The following is a 19,318-nucleotide window of genomic DNA, read 5'->3' as shown; positions in this document are numbered from 1 at the left end:
GAAAAAGCAGGTTGAACTCATGCTTAAAAAATATGACTTCTTCCGTATGAAATCATATATCTTTCAAGCAGGACTCAACCATTGATGTAGTAAGATTAAAACTTGCAAAGGGTTTAGGTTATGTAAAGAGGAACTACTAAATGTTTACATGGTCAACTCACGATGAAGTATATTGAAAGTGGGTAACTCATATTAATGATTACCATCAAGAATTCATGATTACCATCACTCAATGTAACTCGTATTAAAAGATCGATAGAATGATTTTATTTCAGATTTGCACACAAAAATATAGAGTAATTAGGAAACATGAAAAACGAAGAGAAACAGAGACGTGAAGCAAGTAGTAGTAGTAGTAGATGGTAGTTCACTTCAAACAACAAGGAAGAGAAGTGGTAAGATAGAGGAAAGCAGGTGTCGCAACGACCACCTCTTTGTAGACACACCACTCTTTTCCTGACCGCTTGAGTTTGATCCTTTCTCAGCACCACCTGCAGCTGCGATTTTCAACTTTCAAAACAAACCATCTATAGCATAAGATGAATCAGAAAGACGTATTAAGAGTGATATAATGATAGTTACCACTGGAAACTGGGGTGGAACTGTTTGTTTTAGCGGAATTTTGGAATCCCTCAAACACCTTAGCATCAGGAGAGTTAGGTGCTAAATGTAAAAGATCTGAAAAGTGTGATATGAGATATACATAAGGGAGGGCATGAAATGGAATGGAATGAAAATATTAAGAAAGAAGAGTGAGATGATATTAGTAGGTACCTACACAGTGAGATATATTAGCAGGTGCGTGGCAAGCAGAGGGTAGTTGAATAGCAAGAGTGGCATTGATTTTGATGCCAAGATTGGGGTCATCACGATCTTTGATGAGGATGCAGATGCATTTCTTGCTCTTGTCGAGAACCACTTTGAGGCCACTGCAGCAATCTATGGTTGGGGTTTTGGCTTCACCCCCAACGTAAGGAACACAGCTAGCCAGCCCCACAAGTTTGTCTGCACATTCTTCTCTGTCTTTGCCTAAATCTGAATTTGCAAAGCCAACCAACAGTAAAAGCAAGATGAAGGAGGAGAATGCTACATCCCTCACCCTTTTGCCTCTGGAAACCATTCCAATTAAGAGTTTGTTTTGTTGTTGAAGGGAATCTGATCTCATACAATACAATGCTATTTGCTGTGGTTGTGTTGTGACTTATGTATGAGTTTACTAGGCATAGTGCTGTGGCCTGTGGCTGTGGGGCCTACATCTTTATCACATGTGAACCATTTTTTGTCTCTTGGCGTCCCATAATCCTCATTATGTTTCTTTTATCATGAAAAAAGACTAAGAATATGAACTTATATAGTGTACAGGAATCAAGTAAGATAAAGAATATCAAAAGCAAGCCACAGGGAACGGTAGACTAATATGAACTTCACTGAGGAATAGAGACAAACATATTTTGTGCAACCCATAATGTTGAAGGAATGAATTACGAGGAAGAAGCAAGTACCTCTGAGAAGTGCTGAAGCAGAAAATTGGAAAAAGAAAAGGCTTTGAGGTATATATAAAAATTGGATAGTAAAAAATTCATAGTTGCTATTTTATTTTAGTTGAAGATACGTAAGATGAACCCGTGACAAATCGATACGTTCTTAAGACTAACCCGTGATTATTTTGGATCTATCTGTGATTACCTCTGAACACGTGCAGGGGAGTTTGAATAGACAAGGATGACGATGACAAGGAAGGACACTTTGGTATTTTAACCACCCTCGTGAGGTGTATAAAGAAACTATAGGAGTGCAGAAAGAAATTTTCATACTGAAGCCCAAAGGGGAAACAAAGGCCCAACTTTAGGAGTAATCTGTTCATTGGAACAAGTCAGGGAACTTTTGAAAAACTTCGTAGAAAATATTAAATTTGATCGTTCCAGGGATAAATATTTTAAACTAAATTTTAATTTATTTCAAAATATATATTATCTAATAAAAAAATTACGGAATAAATCTAAAATAGTTAAAAACTTATTTCAAATTATACATTTTTTACTAGCAATTGTTCAGACAGAGATTGCCATCCACAAAAGTGCGATTCATTGTCTTTTTTTTTTCTCAAGAACCGTCATTTTTTCTAAAATAGTTATTAGATTTTATATTTTTAAATTTAACAATGATATTGTAAAAAAATTGTATTATTAATATGTGATATTATCATCATTCCAAAATGTTTACTTTTGGTGAATACTATTCCTACTAAATAAACACCTTTCTATTAAATAAATTAGTTGTCTTGAAATTCAAAAATACTCTTTAAAATAAATTGTGTTTGAAATTAATTCAAATAAAATATAAATATATTTTTTAAGAAATCTAAATAATATATTCTGAAATTTACCGTATCAAATACAATTTTAGAAGGGTCAAAATGGATTTTCAGATTATATAGGAGTCAAGAATGAAAAACCCTTGGTGAAAAGATTGGCTGAATTCAATTCCCAATCAAGCATCGGTAATGGGCATTGACAAAAGAAAGGCCCAAAAACAACTATTACAGTATGTCCTCTCAACTCAAACTTGTTCTAAGAAGTCATATATGATTTGTAATCAGTCCCATTATTAATCTATACAATTAGAATCTCGCCTGCTTGCCTAAAAACTGCAGTCATAACTCAAGTTTTCACTGTCAACAACGTATCTGTAGCCACATCCAATTCCCTCAGTGTCCAGGATTACCTTTCTGTTGTGGAGGTGCAGAAGTGGGTGAAAAGGGGTCATAAATTTGGTCCGCAGAATATGGTAGCTTACCAGAAGCCATGAGGGTATTGTTGGCAAACTTGTGATTCAGGGGCATTGAAATATCTGGCCGTGCCATCTGAACAGCATAGCTTTGTCGGATAGGCATGCCTCTTTGGGCAACATCACCAGTCAAGTTTGGCCTTTGCGGAGCAGGAAGGAAGTTCTTCATACCCATTTGTGGGACAGGAGATCTAGGTGCAGGTTGACCACCATATGGAAATGCAGTGTGTCTGGGTGGTGGAATTGAGTTCGAGATGGAACCTGATCTTCCCCCGAAGGAAATGGTTTGATCCACTTGAGCAGGGAATTGTGTCCTAGGAAATATTTGAAGAGGCTGATCAGGTACGCCAAACCCAAACGGCGGGGGCCGTAGACCAGGAGGTGGCTCTTGTGTAGCACCTCCTTGACTGTTTGGTCCAGAAACCACTTGACTGTAGTCTGCATTGGGGGGATGTGATTGAAAAGTAAAATTTCCAGATTTTGATGGCGCCAAGACAGATGGTTTTACATGGGTGTGAAAAGGAGCAATTCCAGAAGCAGAATTAGGTATTCCTGTTTGCTGAGGCAAAGGAAAAGAAGAGGATATTCCAGACGAAGGAAATGAAACTGGTCCTGATAGATGGTTTACAGATGAATGTTTAGGTGCAGGTATTGGTACAGACATAGGTCTCAAAAGTGGTGCGGGGGATATTCCTACTTGATGTCGAGGAAAGGAGGCAGATCGTGGCATCATTGACATATTTGACTGTGGTGGCATAAATGCAACATCCGGTTGTTGATGTAGAGAGGCAGGTCTTCCTGGTGGAGCCATTGACCCCATATTGCTGGGACCAATAGATGTTTTAACAGCGACAAGGGCTTCATTCTGGCCAGGAGGGACCCCAAGATGGGTGATGGACTGGTTAGGTATGGGCAATGGTGATACACCAGATATGGGTAGATGCAATGAAGACACTGTGTTCTGCAGTTGTCCTATTGGCGTTGGTTGGCTTAAAGTAACAGGAAATGAATGTGAAGCATTTGTCGGAGTTGACAAATTCTGTACAGACATTATAGAAGCATTTCTTGGGGGGCCAACGTAACCCATAGGACTTGCCTGAGTCAAATGTAGATAGGGTAAAATCTGTCTTGGTGGTGGTGCTTGCACAGAAATATGTTGATTTGGAATAATTGGTTGAAATCCAGGTTGAGCACCAAAAGTAGGAACCGAGTTTGAAGTTTGTGGTGGAAAATGGGGAGTTCTAGCAAGACCTAATGGATTTGGGGAGGCTACAGTGCCAGATGAAGCAAATATGGGGGTATTAGATGGAACAACTGAAAACCATGGTGTAGAGTATTGGAAGTTATCTTCATGCATTTGGGTAACAGCTACTGGTTGCAAAACAGCCTGGTTTTCCAGAGAAACAGCATCTGCATGAGAAGGGTGACCTTCTTGGCTTTGACACAGAATATCAGTGCTGTCCCTAGAAACTGATATAGAGGCTGTAGAGCCAGCAGCTAAATTCCCCTGAATAAAAGACAGCAATTCTTATAAAGCACAATCAAAATTACAGAAGGAATGACATCATTATAAAACTAGTAGTGATAAACAGTATTATAACATAACCATAAATCATAAAAACTTTTTTCATTTGAAATGACAAGACTCACAGTTACAGAGGTAATTAGCAGTTCAATTATTGACATTGCTGCATCCACTTTTTCAAAACTATCAGCTGATATGTTAACATACATCTCCTTGTAACTGCACTGGATATCCGTTCCAGGTTTAATTTCACCCTGAAAATGTAGCAGTTAATGAATGGAAAACAGACAAAAAGTGCGAACAAATGCAGTTCTTTCTTCCCAAAATCAAGTTAAAATATTTCAAAGCTATATGTGCTGAGGATAAAAGCCACATTATATTATCAATGAAGTGAAGGAACTTACTTTCTCTCCTGTGTCTGCTTTGGTTCCGTGAATTTTTATCTTTGCAGCAGTTTCCTGGTATATGCATATATCAAAGATCAATTAAAAAATGAAGAAATTTAATTTCATGATCTAAATCAGCAAATAGAGCTTAGTGACTGCAAAGCACTAGATGAAGATTAGATATCAACCCAATGATCTTACCTTTTCTAGTTGTTTCTGATTGTCACCTTCAGGCCCATATATTAGACCAACAAAATTGCACCCAGGATATTCTTGTACCTGTGTATGGTATTACGTATAAGACTTTTCGTTGTATTATAGAACTTTAAGTTTAGTAAACTTAATTTTTTAAAAAGTAATAGATCCTTCTTAAAATCAAATTTACAACAAAGGACTGCCAAAATTAAGTGTAAACATGTGAGCAGCAACTGTGGTTGAGTCATTTTGCGTAGTTACCCTGCATAGCAATCAGTATTGAGCATATATACTAGTAATATATTGTAATCTGGGCTGGGATGTTAGTGCCGCTAAATTCTGAAGCTCAATTCAAAGGTAAATCTTATACAAGTTAGTTTTCAACTTTGACTCAAGAATGAGGAGCGAGATTCTCCAACAACGTCAACTATCAGGAAATTAGTCAAAGAAAATGAATGAGAAGATCAGTTTGGAAAAGAAAGTCCGGAAATGAGTTATCTGTTTCTGGCCAGTTAATTAACACTTCCCACATGCTCATATCAAATACACGGACCTTCAAGTCAAACTCATAAAGAAATAATATAAGGCCTCATCACCTAAAAATTGCCACAATCTTACAAGATAGAGAAATATTATAAGGCCCACAAAATGTCAACCATACTAGAGTTTCGACCAGACATGAAACTATTAAATATATCAATACTTGTCAATAGTATAGGATAAGTGTCCACACAACGGTAATGATACTAGCTTAGTAGCTTGTGACCTAAAAGTCATGGGTTCAAATCCTAGAAAATTATCTGGGTTTGTAGGGGTATGACCGAGTACATCTACACTCCCCAGACCATTTTAGGTGGGAGACTCATGCACTGAATTGCCCTTCTTTTTTATCAATTTTCATTGACAGCAAGGAAAAATAATTGTACAAAACATGTTGGATGCATAACGGTGGCAAAATGATCCATATATCCATAATCCATCCAAAATTAAATCCAAGGTAATCAATTCATTTCAGTAAATAGTAAATGGATTTTATGGACTGGGTAACTGTGATTAATGGATGGCAACTATTCATCCATTTTTTTCTCAATTTAAATTATTGAAAGTTAGAATCAGTTTAGAAACAATACTTACAGGCAAAGGAATGCTGGCTTCTTTTAATAATGGTTTAAAACCACGTGGAGGTTTGTAACTGGGATCTAATTTTAGTATTTCACCTGGAAATGATTAAAATCACGATTATAATGGAATAAACAGCATGTATGAATTAAAGGGGAGTTGAAGAGGCATAAAACGGATAGATACTTCAAGAAGAACAAACCTATGGCTTCCCGCTTTTCAAGTTCGAGCATTCCTGACTTCTTAGATCCATAAATCAACATCAGAAGTGTATTTAATAACAATAAATGCGCAGCACTACGCAATAATAAGTGATAAAAATTAAAAGGAACAGTGTCAATTGTTGTTAACCTTGTTGTTAATTTGAGAGCCATATTTGATTTGATCAGAATTCTCAGCTCCTAATGGCAAGTTCTGAGTGTCCCCAACTTCCAGTTTTTCTGATTCCAACTGCTTTGTGATTTGATCCACTCGAATCTACAAATTGTGTGCAACAATAGTATCAGTTGTGGACACCACGGACGCAAGAACCTGGGTAAAATATTAGCAGAAGCACACACTTTGGCACCCAACATGCAAACAAATTTGAATAGCTTCTAGATATAAAAACATTCCCTGCCAAAGTCCAACAAAAATGTCTCTTTACTAATGTCAATCTCATGGTTTTAATGTAAGTAAATATTTGTCTTGTATCTCACAAAATATGCAGTATTGGGGATTTAAAACTGGCAAAAAAGCATTGTGAGGAGGGGTATCACGAGCAAAGATTAATGTTGCATCCAAAGCATGCGAAGAACATTGTAAAACTAAAATCAAAAAGAATAAGAAGTAATAAAAAATAAACATTTTAACCAAAACTTGTAAAGAAATGTAAATATAACCTCAGAATTGAATACTTTAAAGGAAATGATAATGTAATAATAAGAGAGAGAGAAATACATGGCAATATAAATGATATTGGAGTGTTTTTTGAAAGGATTCCAAAACCACCTGCAAAGCTAAAGCCTTTCCCCTCCTGACAGTTGCATCCTGTGTAAGATCAGGTCCCCATTTCGATTTCCTCTCAGTTTGTTTTGAACTTTCTTCGTTAATGGCTCCAGTGACCCCGTGTTTTGTAGCCCCTCGGAAAATAGGAACCAGTGACCCCGACAATTTGTTTTTAGGGATGACAAATCCTGATTTGGAAGCAAATATAGAGAGCTTTTGGCCACTGGTAGTTGTTGCAGATGAAGCTCCAGACATTTTGTGAGGTTCAGGAGCGGAAGTTGAATCAATCTCTGCACTCATTCTCTTTATCCAGTCACTTTGCAGACACAAGGTGAATGTGATAACTTTGGATGAGAAGATCGAAGTCAATCTGCAAGTAACACATGATTTTGTGGACAGTATGTAAAGAAATAGTTCCATTTTATAACTTAATTTTCGATAGAGTCAGATGAACACCGATCTTATTGAAGTTCTCACAGCTTGATTTTCAGTTACATTTTTGTGAATTGAGTTACCCTAGACTTCATCCACTTTCTTACTAAATGCCTAGGCTTACATAAATTGAAAATTAAAAACAAAAAGCACGAGAATGCAGATTGCAGCATAAATTGGAACAAAGCAAATGGAAGTAAAAGGAACGATAAGAATCAACATAGCAATAGCAATAGAAAGGAATTGAAAAACGAATGGGAAAAAACCTGTGGCTGTGCGATGAATCTGAAATCAGAATTGAATTGCCTTTGCCATTCTCCTCATAGTCGCGTCATAACTCATTCCTTCTTTTCCTTTCTCTTCTTTTGAATTCATCAAAATAAAATCGAAACAAATGTTCTGCAAAACCCTCTCCCTCTCAGCGTTTCTCCACTGCCACCACACTACCCTTGCACTATTATCCCCCAATATATTAAAAACTTTATATCTTTATTATATAATAATTATTATATCTATTCATTTTCTTTTTACATATTTATAAATTCGTCCTTCACCTTAGAGTTTTCTGAGAACAAAAACATAAAAATGTACTACCATTGTCTCTCACAATTCGTGATTTAACAATCCACCTAAAATTATCATTATTTTTCTTTACTATTATTTTTATTGTTAATTATTCACTTTTATTATATCATTTCTATTGTGTTAAAAATTATATCCTTACTATTACTTCCATATTTATATTTTATTTAACTTCGAGCTTTTCTTTGATAAAGTAATTATTATTTTTTATTCTCTTCATCCTACGATTTTTTTTTTAATTATCACATCCGGAATTTTTTAGGGATTTTTTGTGTGTTTGCTTTTTATTCTTAAGCTTTAGTATTTTTAAACATATCATATATAGAAAATGATTGACTTACTTCACGACGAGTAACTATAAAAATTACTCTTAATTTAAATCTTTTATTTGATTTTAATTTAACATTTCATATTAATTAACAATAATTATGTATGTTATATTTTTATATTATAAAAGGAAGAACATGGGAATGTGTGTTTCATTAATGATATATATCGCAATTTAATCATCTTTTTTCTCCTCACTACTTAATAAATATTTTATAAAAGTTTTGAAAAATAAAAAATAAATATATATATATATATATATATATATATATATATATATATTAATTGTATTGTTTAAAGGTATTCTTTATGAAAAGTATATTGAAATATTATTTTTTGATATATGATTTATTGATCATAATTATATAATTTAGTTAATATAATAATTATATGTATAATTCCTATTTTAGTGTATATTTTTTATTTTTTATTTTACTCTTAACTATATTTTAATTATATGTATAATTCGATTTTACTCTTATTTTAGTGAATAATTTGTTAGTTAGACTTTTGTTGGGTGAGCATAATGGTGGTTAGGTAAACTACAAGCTGTGTTTAATTTGTTGGATGAGCCACCTATTTGTTAATAAGAGAATATTTTATAAACTTTGAATAAACATATTTTTAAATATTTATAAATACTAAATTTTTTTATTTTTTATTATATTGTTATATTCGAACAATATGTTAAATTTGAACTTTATTATGATGTAAAAGATAATGGATTTTAATTTAATAACATTTAAATTGAGTTTGATGTATATGTATAAATGATATATTTGACTAATACATTAGAACTTTATTATGATGTAATAGATAATGAATTTCAATTTAATAGCATTTAAATTGAGTTTGATGTATATGTATAAATAAAAATATATAATGGTATGGTTGTGTTAAGTTTTGATTATAGGATATTTATTTAGAGAGATAGAATATTATATGAGATGTTTATGATTTTGTATTGAATTTTGGATTCTTAAGGAGATGATATTTGACTCATAGAAGAAAATATTAGGTGATGAGAGTCAATGAAGATTCTTATGTGAAAATTGAGTCTGTGGTGTGAAAAATAACTATGTTTTAAAAACTTAAAATAATTTTATCTTTATGTGTTTTTTCTTTTTTAATATATATATAATGTTTTTTGGTAATTATTAAATCACTACATGAAAATTAGTTTTAGAAACTAATTTATTAGTTTATTAAATGATAAAATTACTCATTAATTTAACTAAATACTAATTTAAAATTTAAAGTAACGTACTTCAAATTTTGATAACTAATATTAGATATTAATTTTCAAACTACTTTATAATTTTTTTATACAATAAAAATTACTCTAGATACTAATAATTTTGTAGTTTATAAAATAATATTTAATTTAATGAATATGATAATTAATTATTTTTTATTTTTAAATAGTTAATATTTAGGTATTTTATTGTAATGAATATCGAAAAAATGTGAATAAACTATTCAAATTTACTTCACACTACACGTTATGAACTATTCACAATTTTTTTATAAAACAACCGTTACTTTTTAATTTAAATATATATATATATATATATAGGTACGAAATGTTGTTTATTCGCGAGTAATTAATACAGTCAAATTTCTTGACTGCTATTTTTATTTTGACCTAAACGTCTCTCACGTGTGTTACGGTTATTTTTGTTTTTAAGTAATTAATAATTTTTCTAAATCTACTTAATAATTCTAAAAAAAATCTATAAGTATTTTAAATATATTTATTTTGGTAAAGTACTTGAAATATTTTAAGTTTTCGTTTTTAGTCTCTAATATTTTTTTTATCATACACCCCAACGCGTTATTATAACTTGAACGGATGCATATATTGTAGAGTGAAAGAAAGTAACAAAGAACTTAAATAATTTATGTAAGCGAGGAGAAACTATCCAATATCTAAAGGCTTAGTAACCACAATCATACTAAAGGAAAAAAAATACAAATAAATATGAAGAATTATACTAAAATTCATATATTAGCAAAATTGATAAGAAGTTTATACCCATTCCTAAAGAACTTTAAAAAAATATTAAATAAAAATTAATTATATCAACAAAATTATTATTTATGAATAAATCATGTGTTAACAAGTTTATCAGCAAAAACATTTTCTTCAAGAAAAATGTAAGAAAGTCTACAAATTTATTACAATAATTAATACAAGTGTTTCACATATTACAAAACATCCAATAATATGCAGCACAAATCAAGGTAGAATCACATTCAAAGCATAATTTAGTAACATTTATCTTTTGAGCTTAAGAAATTAGTTTAATTTATTAAAAAACTACCTTATATGTAAATAATCAATAATTATTTGCCATTTATAACCTATTTTAATGTTACAGTTGTATTATTTAATTTAAAATAAATTAGACAAACATTTTGAGGTTCAATGAGGATGTATACAATCATTTTGAAATTTTATAATACGCTAATTTTTATGTTCTGCTTAAATATATTACTTTGACTTTTTTTACACATTATAACGTTAAAAACATACGAGTTTTGTATAATCTGGTAAAATCAAGCGTATTGGTGAATGAAATGCTTTAACGAATTAAAAGAAGATAAAGAGAAAACAGAAAGAAAGAAAAATATGGAGAAGAACAAAATATTTATTGATGTAGAAGAATGTTAAATTAAAGTTGAAATCATGGACATTTAGGTCCTCCATTCTCATTTTTCCAGTTGTTATAACATGGACATTCTTCTTTGTTACCGACAGTCCCAGATGGAACACATAAACATTTATCACAACACAAGTTACAATAAAAGAGACACGCCTTTTTTACTCGAGTTTTTGAACAACGAACTTCGCATGCTCCCGGACATTCTGAAATAGAAAAATTATAATGATAACTCATAAAATTGTATACAACTCTATCATGTGATAATTTTTAAAAAAATACAATGAAACATAAATTTGTAATTAAATAATATAAAAAAATTATTAAAATAATAATATTAAAAATTGTTACAGAGAAAAAGTGTATATATTTAAAAAAAACAATACCTTCTGGTTTAAGAGATCCTTCGCCACCACCCTACACACATGAGAAAAATATCAATTGTAATACATTAAATTGTTAAAAAGTGAGCTTTAAGCTTAACTCAACCTCATAAAATCAGCTTAATGAGATAAGGGTTGCACACACTTATATATGATGAAATGTCCTAATCTCTAGTCGATGTGGGATCTCCAACATAAATTTATTTAAAAAGTGTGGAGATGAATGAGTGAGTTTACTATATTATAGCAGTAGTTTTAAAAGACAGAAAAATATAGGCATAAAGATGACTCACATAAGCGAGTTGAGTGACAAAAGTCATGAGAAAGAGGAGAAGAAAGGCCCACACAAATTTAGCCATGGCGCTTCTTCTTTCGCAATGAAACGATTTAAGTGAGTAAAAAACTATAGAAGTGGGGCAGTTATATAGGCTAATACAATCACTGATTTTTTCTTTATTGTGTTCCCTCACTCATGCTTTTTTCTCTTTCATATTCTCATTAATATCTCACTGTCATCTTATTTAATTCAAATTAATAAATAATTAAGTAAATATTTAATGTTTTACCTTGTTAATTAAGATTATACACTCTTTTTCATAGTCATTCTTATTAATTCTTTTTATATGGAGTATTTTTTATATTTTTAAATTAATATTTATTATTTAATTTGTCCGTTAACTATGTGACATGTTGACTATAAGAAATATTGGTATCTAAAGTAGTTTTTATTATTAATAAAAAAAATTAAAATGATCTTTAAATTTGTATCTAACCATTACCTATCAAGGTTTTGCTACTTACTACTTTATATTATAAATTAGTTTTTATTAGTCTTTTAGAGACTAATTTATAATTTAAAATATTAGTCACTAAAACCTAGATAGCTAATTTATATACAAATTTAGAAACCATTTTATAAATTTTTATTAATAATAGAAATCACTTTAAAAGTGAATAATTTTATAGTTTCTAAAATAGTATCTAATTTAGTTAATATAACGACTAATTATTTTTTGACTTTAAATTTGGTTATTATTTATTTAAAATGTGAGATTTTGTGATTAATATAATATGTTATTGGTATTAATAAAAATAATAAGTGATTTTTATTATTTTTTTATTGGAAACGTGTTGGACAAAGAGGTTGTTGTGCTGTTCAATAGCTTCTATGTCATCACTTACCTCAACTAAGAGATTGTCTTCATCTTATTAATATAGGTGTCCATTGTTATCTAACAATTTTTCAATAAAACACAATAAAAATTATTAATAGTTTTACATTATTAACTATAATATTATTTTATATTAACTATAAAATCTCACGTTTCTTAACATGTGGAAAGAAATAAACAAGTTGACTAACAAGATACCAAATAGTTAACATAAAAAATTAAATGGTAAAAACTCAGTTGGAAAATATAAAATTTGGATTACTCAATATACCGAAAGAATTTAATGGATACTCAATTAAAAATACACAAATTTATGAGAGACTTAAAACTTAATTAAGCTATTAATGAATAATATAATAGAATACAATCATGCAAGGTATTTTTATTGCAAGAGTCATGACAAGAAGTTGGTTTTAATTTACTTTACTTTTTTGGGTTTATAGTGTCATATTAGTATACAAGTGGAGACAAACATCAACTTAACAGTTTTGTGGGGTCAAATTAGGTTTAAAATATTATTATGTTTATTATTACTATTAATAATATTATTATTACTTTTTCTTTTTATAAGGAAAGAATAAAAAAAATAAAATGAAACACTTTAGGGGTGCTCAAACCGTTATACACAAAACAAAACCGGTTTCCTTACACCCAACCAGTTAGAATCCAAAAGAACTTACACCACATTACCCAAAATTACAATTCAAGACAAGAACCAGAGTCCCCAATAACATCAACCCACCCGTGAAACACACCCTCATGATATACAGAGCGTCCAACACTTAAACCATGTCTTTGCCATCAATCTGACATATACCAAACCTAATTGTCAAAATACACACAAAAAAATAACCAAACCTAGAAAAAGAAATCATAAGCCAAATAGATCTGCACACAACACAAATATATTCTAAGCATAACCCAGTGACACACACCTCACCTCAATCCAATCTTGCCTGGTGGAAGAACCCAATAAAACCTGCACATAACACACCACTACTATTGTTATCATTAACACTACTATTGTAATTATAGTTAATATTATTATGCTCAATTATTATTATTATTATTCTTTTTATTAATATTAAAATCATTATAAGTAATATTATTATTATTATTATTGTAATTATTATTCTTATTATTAGTAATACTATTATTAATAATATTATGGTAAATAGTATTCATATTAAAATTATTATTATTATAATTATAACTAATATTATTAATATTAACATTCTGATTATTATTAATATTATTATTAGAATTAGAATTATTATTAGTAATATTATTATTAATATTGTTGAAATTATTACTAATATTATTCTTAATATTATTTTTTTCAATATTATTATAAACGTTATTAATATTACTAATATTAACATCATTATTATAACAGTTATAATGTCGTTATTATTATTATTTTTTATTTATTATTTATTATTATTATTATTATAATAATAGTGTACAACACGTGCAATAAAAAAAAATCAATAAGATTTCATCATGTCTTTGATTTACTTTTTATAGGTCCTTTTATGTAACAATTTTATTGTAACTTCTATAAACCATTTATAAAATCTCGTTCTAATTTTTATTTCAATACAAAAATAACGGTATGTTATTACTAAAACTAGGATATTCACTTGCGTCTCTTTAAAATTTGTAATGTAGACAATAATTAGTAAATAACTATTTTAAATCAAATATAACAAAACTCTAAAAAATGTTAACACGTATTAATAATGAGGGTGTTATTATTATTTTTATTTTTTCAATTTAATACTAGTTATTTAAGGTGTGAGATGATGAATAAAAAGATAAAAGAGGAAAAACTCAACAGGAGACAAATGAATTTATTTCTTAAAGTAATGGTTATACTATATCCAGTAATTTCAATATTAAAAGTTTGGAGAAAATGAGATAAAAGTGATAGAGTTGATTTGTGGATAAAAGAGTTGAATTAGGGACACTTGGATTTTCCTTGTCTGGATTTCCAATTGTTATAACATGGACATTCTTCCTTGTGGCCATAAGTTCCAGACAGAACACATAAACATTTATCACAGCACATGTTACAAAAGTGGAGACATCTCTTTGGAAACCGAGTCTTTGAGCAACGATACTCGCATGCTTTTGGACATTATGAAACAATTCACCAAACCAATTTTCAATTCTCAACATCACATTCAAATACTTTTATGTTAACTTTCAAAAATGTCACCACAATTAATACCTCCTCGCTTAAGAGATCCTTCCCCACCACTCTGTACAAGATAACAAAATAATTAGAATTCATTGTTACTACTTTAATATAGTGCACAAATAAGTTTAGATGAAATAAACATGCAAAATGAATAAGTAAAAATATGAATAACAAAGACATAAGAAAATAATATATGTGTGAAATAGAAAAATGAGTCACATAGACAAGTTGAGATGAGAATGATGAGAAAAAGTGCATGCACAAATTTAGTCATGATTGACTCTCTTTAGATTGAAGCAAAGTCATAGTGAATAAAAAACATTACAAAAATGGTTATTATATAGATACAAACTATCACTTTGGAATAAATTTAGTAGTTTTGATAGTTATATTTTCTGTGTGCTCACCTCACTTATAGTTTTCCTTGACCTCACTCATAGTTTTTCTTCAAACTTAATTAAAATTTAATTTCCATAATGCTTATTAATTTCTATATATATATATATTTAATTATCAAGTTAAATACATGCATATTCAATATTCAATTTAAGTTAAAATTAATTAATACAATAAAACTTAAAAAACAATTAATACGCCAATAAATTTGGTATAAAATATTAACCTCAATTAAATTAAAAAAATGTTTTCCAACTTATATTGTTTAACAAAAATTAAATTCAAACCAATTTGATTTTTTTTTGTTTTTACTTTAGTTATAGGAAGAAAGCAATTTGAAGTTACAATTCTTAAATTTGTGTAATAATTTGAAGAGCTGTGATGGAAAGAATTAATTATATCGCATAATTAAAGTAATTTTATTTCATAAATGCATGGATTATTACTCTAAACGATATACACCTCATTTTAAAGTATTACTGCTTGTAGTTGTCAAATCCAATTAATTTAATTATAAATGTGATTATTATTGCTTTAATTTTTTTTAAACGAAAGTCAAACTATATAACTGTAATGACGTTTCTCTCTCTATATAGAATTTCTTATTCACTGCTTATTTAAATTGATTTTATTTTTTTAAAATTAAAATAAAATACAAGCTTAATTGGATATTTATCTTATATTAGTAATTTTATTTAATAAAATAAAATAAAATTATATAGACGTGTAAAATTATATTACAAATTTGTTATTCTTTAGATGAGTGTACTTTTATAAAATTTTATTAATAAAATAAATTCAAATATCATTTCTATTTTATAAATTAATTGTTTCATATTTAACAATCTTTCAATCTTAAATTGTAATAGACTTTATTAGGATTAAATTAAATATATATTTTTTATTTATTACATTATTTAAAAAAATTATTTTTTTATACATCAATCAAACTTATTACAAATTTTTCTAATCTTCTTTTCATATTTTGACTTTTCATCATCTTTTGTTTCCTTTTCAGCATTTTTTTTTTCTTTCTTCTCCACGTTATTTTCACCCAAAGTCAAATATATATTTTTTTCACTTCGTTATCTTTCTCTCAATCTCATCATACTTCACCATCTTTCTCTTCATTTTCATCCCATGCAAACAAAACCTTGCAACTAATATTATTTATTCACATTTGAGCAAATTCATTAAAACTAAATAAAATTAAAAACAATACATATAAAAAATAAACACGTGGTATATTACTAAAAGAAATTCATTTAATAAAAAATATCGTAAAAACCAACATAAAATTAATTATTATATTGATTAAATTATAGATTATTTTATAAACTAAAAATTATTGATATTTAAAGTAGTTTTTATTACTAGTAAAGTTTAATAAAGTAGCTAAAATCTTGATAGTTAATTTAGATACTAATTTAAAAATAATTTTATAATTTTTAATTAATAATAGAAATCATCTTAAATACCAATAATTTGTTAGTATATAAGATAATATATATTTTAGCCAATAAAATGATTAATTATTTTTTATCTCTAAATTTAGTTGTAATTTAATGATTATCTTGTAGTATATATACATATTATTTATATATAAGATATTATTGAAGTAAAAATAAATAATTTGAAAGAAAAAAACCTTAATTGTTAAATGAAATTTTGTGTTAATGAATTGAAATGAATGTTTATGGCTGAAATCAACATTTTCAGCCGTGAATACACTAACATGTTATATATTAACTTTTTTATGATACTTAAAATATGAAAAATATTTCATTTAAAAACCAATAAGTGAGCACATCAATCTTCAAAGAATAAAATTAAATATTTACTCATGTTTTTATATTTATATTGTGTTCAACTTCTCCATATCACTAATTGTATTTACATATTTTCAAACAATTCAAATTATCACATTGGTAATTTACAAATCACATTAATCAAATTTTATCTCGTTAATTCTCAAACATAATGATATTTATGAAAACATTATCAATAAAATTTACATTAAAATATTATAAATTATATTATCCAGAATATGTTTTATCTTTTGCCCTTCCAAATTTTAATGATTGTTTAACCAATATAACTCATCCCTTAAATAGCTAGTAGTTTATAATAAGTTAAAAAATTAGTTTTTAGGATTGAGTTACTTTAAAATTCATTTATTAATATATATATATATATATATATATATATATATATATTATATTTAGTTTCAATTTGCATCTTTTACTCTAAATAAGGATTTTATAATGCAATAATTTAATTAATTGTTTATTTGTTTGTTAACCCAATAGGTTTTTAAAACAAGTAAAATGTTTTAAGTCTCAATGTCTTAAATTTTGTACCCAAATATTGAATCTATGATTTGTGTGCAATAAAGATATGTTTTAAATCATTTTTATTGTAAAACTCATTACATTACATGTTGTCTTGATTTAATTTTTATAGGTCCCTTTATCTCACATTATTTTTAAGATTTTATTGTAACTTTTATAAACCAGTTATAAAAACTTTCATTATAATTTTTATTTCAATGCAAAAGTATTAGAAGACTTAATTTAAAATAATAGCGGCGTGTTACGAGTAAAACTAGGATATTCACTAGCATCCTTTAAAAATTGTAGTGTAAACAATAATTAGTTAATCCTATTTTGAAACGAATGATAACACAACTTTAAAAAATGTTAAAATGAAGGTGTTGTTATTATTTTTAGTTTTTCAATTCAACACTAAATGTTTAAGGAGTGAGATGATTAATAATAAAAAGATAAAGGAAGAAAGAGTGAACACGATAAAGATGAATTTATTTCTCAAGTAAATATCACACTATAAAGGCAATTCCAATATTAAAAGTTTGGAGAAAGTGAGAGAAAAGGGATAAAGTTGATTTGTTGATGAAAAAGTTTAATTAGGGACACTTAGGTTTTCTTTGTCTGGATTTCCAGTTGTTATAACATGGACATTCTTCCTTGTGGCCATAGGTTCCAGACGGAACACATAAACATTTATCACAGCACATGTTACAAAAGTGGAGACACGTCGTCGGAATCCGAGTCTTTGAGCAACGATACTCGCATGCTTTCGAACATTCTGAAATAATTTACCAAACCAATTTTAAATTCTCAACATCACATTCAAATACTTTTATTTTAATTTTCAAATATTTCATTACAATCACTACCTCCAGGCTTAAGAGATCCTTCGCCACCACCCTATACACGTACAACGTATAAGAGAACAAAATAGTTAAAATTCAATGTTACACTTCAATCAAGTGCATAAATAAGTTTAAATGAAATAAATGAAGTGTTTAACTTGTAACATGAAATAAAGTATGAATAACAAAAAAAATATATATATATGCATGAGAGAGAAAGATGAGTTACATAGGCAAGTTGAGAGACGAAAACCATGAGAGAGATGAGAAGAAGTACAAACACAAATTTAGTCATGATTGATTCTTTTTGGAATGAAGCAAATTCTATTTGAGTGAGTAAAAAACACTACAAAAGTGAGAGTTATATAGATGCAAACTATCACTTTGCAACAAATTTAGTAGTTTTGATTGTTTTCCTTTCTGTGTGCTGATCTGACTCCTAGTTTTTCTCCACCAAACAAAAATTTAATTTCCACAATGCTTATTAAATTCTACAGAAAAATATATGTTTAATTTTCCAATTTAAATATATGCATATTCAATTTAAGTTAAAATAATTAATACAATAAAACTTTAAAAATAATTAATACAATAAAAATTTAAAAACAATTAAGACGCAAAAAAATTTGGTATAAAATACCAATCTCAATTAAATATTTTTTCCAACTTATATTATATAAAAAAATGTAACTTTAAAAAAATTGAAATTTTATTGTTTTAGTTATAGGATGAAAGCAATTTGAAGTTACAATTCTTAAGTTTGTGTAATAATTTGAAGAGCTATGATGGAAAGAAATAATTATATCGCATAATTAAATTAATTTAATTTCATAAATGCATGGATTATTACTCTAAATGATATACACCTCATTTTAAAGCATTATTGCTAGTAAATGCAATTAATTTAATTATAAATGTAATTATTATTTATTTAAAATGAAAGTCATCCTATATTTACTTTGAATTCAAACACCAAAATATTAGAAAGT

At 28.2% G+C, this 19,318-nt stretch overlaps 3 protein-coding genes across 8 annotated transcripts; all 3 read right to left on the bottom strand.

Moving 5' to 3' along the window:
• Positions 1-239: 239 nt before the first annotated feature.
• LOC137815301 (non-specific lipid transfer protein GPI-anchored 6-like) lies at positions 240-1,564 on the bottom strand. The gene is made up of 3 exons (XM_068618439.1): positions 775-1,564; positions 583-678; positions 240-497 (listed from the first exon to the last, which is right to left on the bottom strand). The coding sequence occupies exons 1-3, from the start codon at positions 1,163-1,165 to the stop codon at positions 373-375; spliced, it is 612 nt and encodes a 203-aa protein (XP_068474540.1). The 5' UTR covers positions 1,166-1,564; the 3' UTR covers positions 240-372.
• An 893-nt stretch (positions 1,565-2,457) lies between these two features.
• Positions 2,458-7,941, bottom strand: LOC137815300 (uncharacterized). Of its 6 annotated transcripts, none has more exons than XM_068618433.1 (9): positions 7,698-7,941; positions 6,952-7,369; positions 6,364-6,489; positions 6,215-6,254; positions 6,028-6,110; positions 4,900-4,977; positions 4,717-4,770; positions 4,438-4,566; positions 2,458-4,294 (listed from the first exon to the last, which is right to left on the bottom strand). In XM_068618433.1, the coding sequence occupies exons 2-9, from the start codon at positions 7,297-7,299 to the stop codon at positions 2,708-2,710; spliced, it is 2,445 nt and encodes an 814-aa protein (XP_068474534.1). In that variant the 5' UTR covers positions 7,300-7,369; positions 7,698-7,941; the 3' UTR covers positions 2,458-2,707. The 6 variants fall into 6 exon arrangements, with proteins under 6 accessions (XP_068474534.1, XP_068474535.1, XP_068474536.1 ...); XM_068618434.1 differs by having other exon boundaries at positions 6,215-6,251; XM_068618435.1 differs by having other exon boundaries at positions 7,003-7,369.
• A 3,030-nt stretch (positions 7,942-10,971) lies between these two features.
• LOC137816271 (gibberellin-regulated protein 12-like) lies at positions 10,972-11,773 on the bottom strand. The gene is made up of 3 exons (XM_068619349.1): positions 11,680-11,773; positions 11,390-11,420; positions 10,972-11,209 (listed from the first exon to the last, which is right to left on the bottom strand). The coding sequence occupies exons 1-3, from the start codon at positions 11,743-11,745 to the stop codon at positions 11,028-11,030; spliced, it is 279 nt and encodes a 92-aa protein (XP_068475450.1). The 5' UTR covers positions 11,746-11,773; the 3' UTR covers positions 10,972-11,027.
• Positions 11,774-19,318: the final 7,545 nt, after the last annotated feature.

Source organism: Phaseolus vulgaris, chromosome 1, assembly GCF_000499845.2.
Source record: "Phaseolus vulgaris cultivar G19833 chromosome 1, P. vulgaris v2.0, whole genome shotgun sequence".
Taxonomy (NCBI): domain Eukaryota; kingdom Viridiplantae; phylum Streptophyta; class Magnoliopsida; order Fabales; family Fabaceae; genus Phaseolus; species Phaseolus vulgaris.
Note: the sequence above shows the minus strand (reverse complement) of the source record. Positions and strands in the feature narration are given on the sequence as shown.

Bases quoted from the DNA above. Each gene is read 5' to 3' on its own strand.
- LOC137815301 (XM_068618439.1), bottom strand. From the start codon at position 1,165: ATGAGATCAGATTCCCTTCAACAACAAAACAAACTCTTAATTGGAATG. The intron at 679-774 runs GTACCTACTAAT...CACACTTTTCAG, and splicing joins TAATATATCTCACTGTGTAG to ATCTTTTACATTTAGCACCT. The intron at 498-582 runs GTAACTATCATT...TGAAAATCGCAG, and splicing joins TTCCACCCCAGTTTCCAGTG to CTGCAGGTGGTGCTGAGAAA.
- LOC137815300 (XM_068618433.1), bottom strand. From the start codon at position 7,299: ATGAGTGCAGAGATTGATTCAACTTCCGCTCCTGAACCTCACAAAATG. The intron at 6,255-6,363 runs GTTAACAACAAT...TATGGATCTAAG, and splicing joins GCTCTCAAATTAACAACAAG to AAGTCAGGAATGCTCGAACT. The intron at 4,978-6,027 runs GTAAGTATTGTT...TACCATACACAG, and splicing joins AAGCCAGCATTCCTTTGCCT to GTACAAGAATATCCTGGGTG.
- LOC137816271 (XM_068619349.1), bottom strand. From the start codon at position 11,745: ATGGCTAAATTTGTGTGGGCCTTTCTTCTCCTCTTTCTCATGACTTTT. The intron at 11,421-11,679 runs GTGAGTCATCTT...TCATGTGTGTAG, and splicing joins TTGTCACTCAACTCGCTTAT to GGTGGTGGCGAAGGATCTCT. The intron at 11,210-11,389 runs GTATTGTTTTTT...TTTCTATTTCAG, and splicing joins AGGATCTCTTAAACCAGAAG to AATGTCCGGGAGCATGCGAA.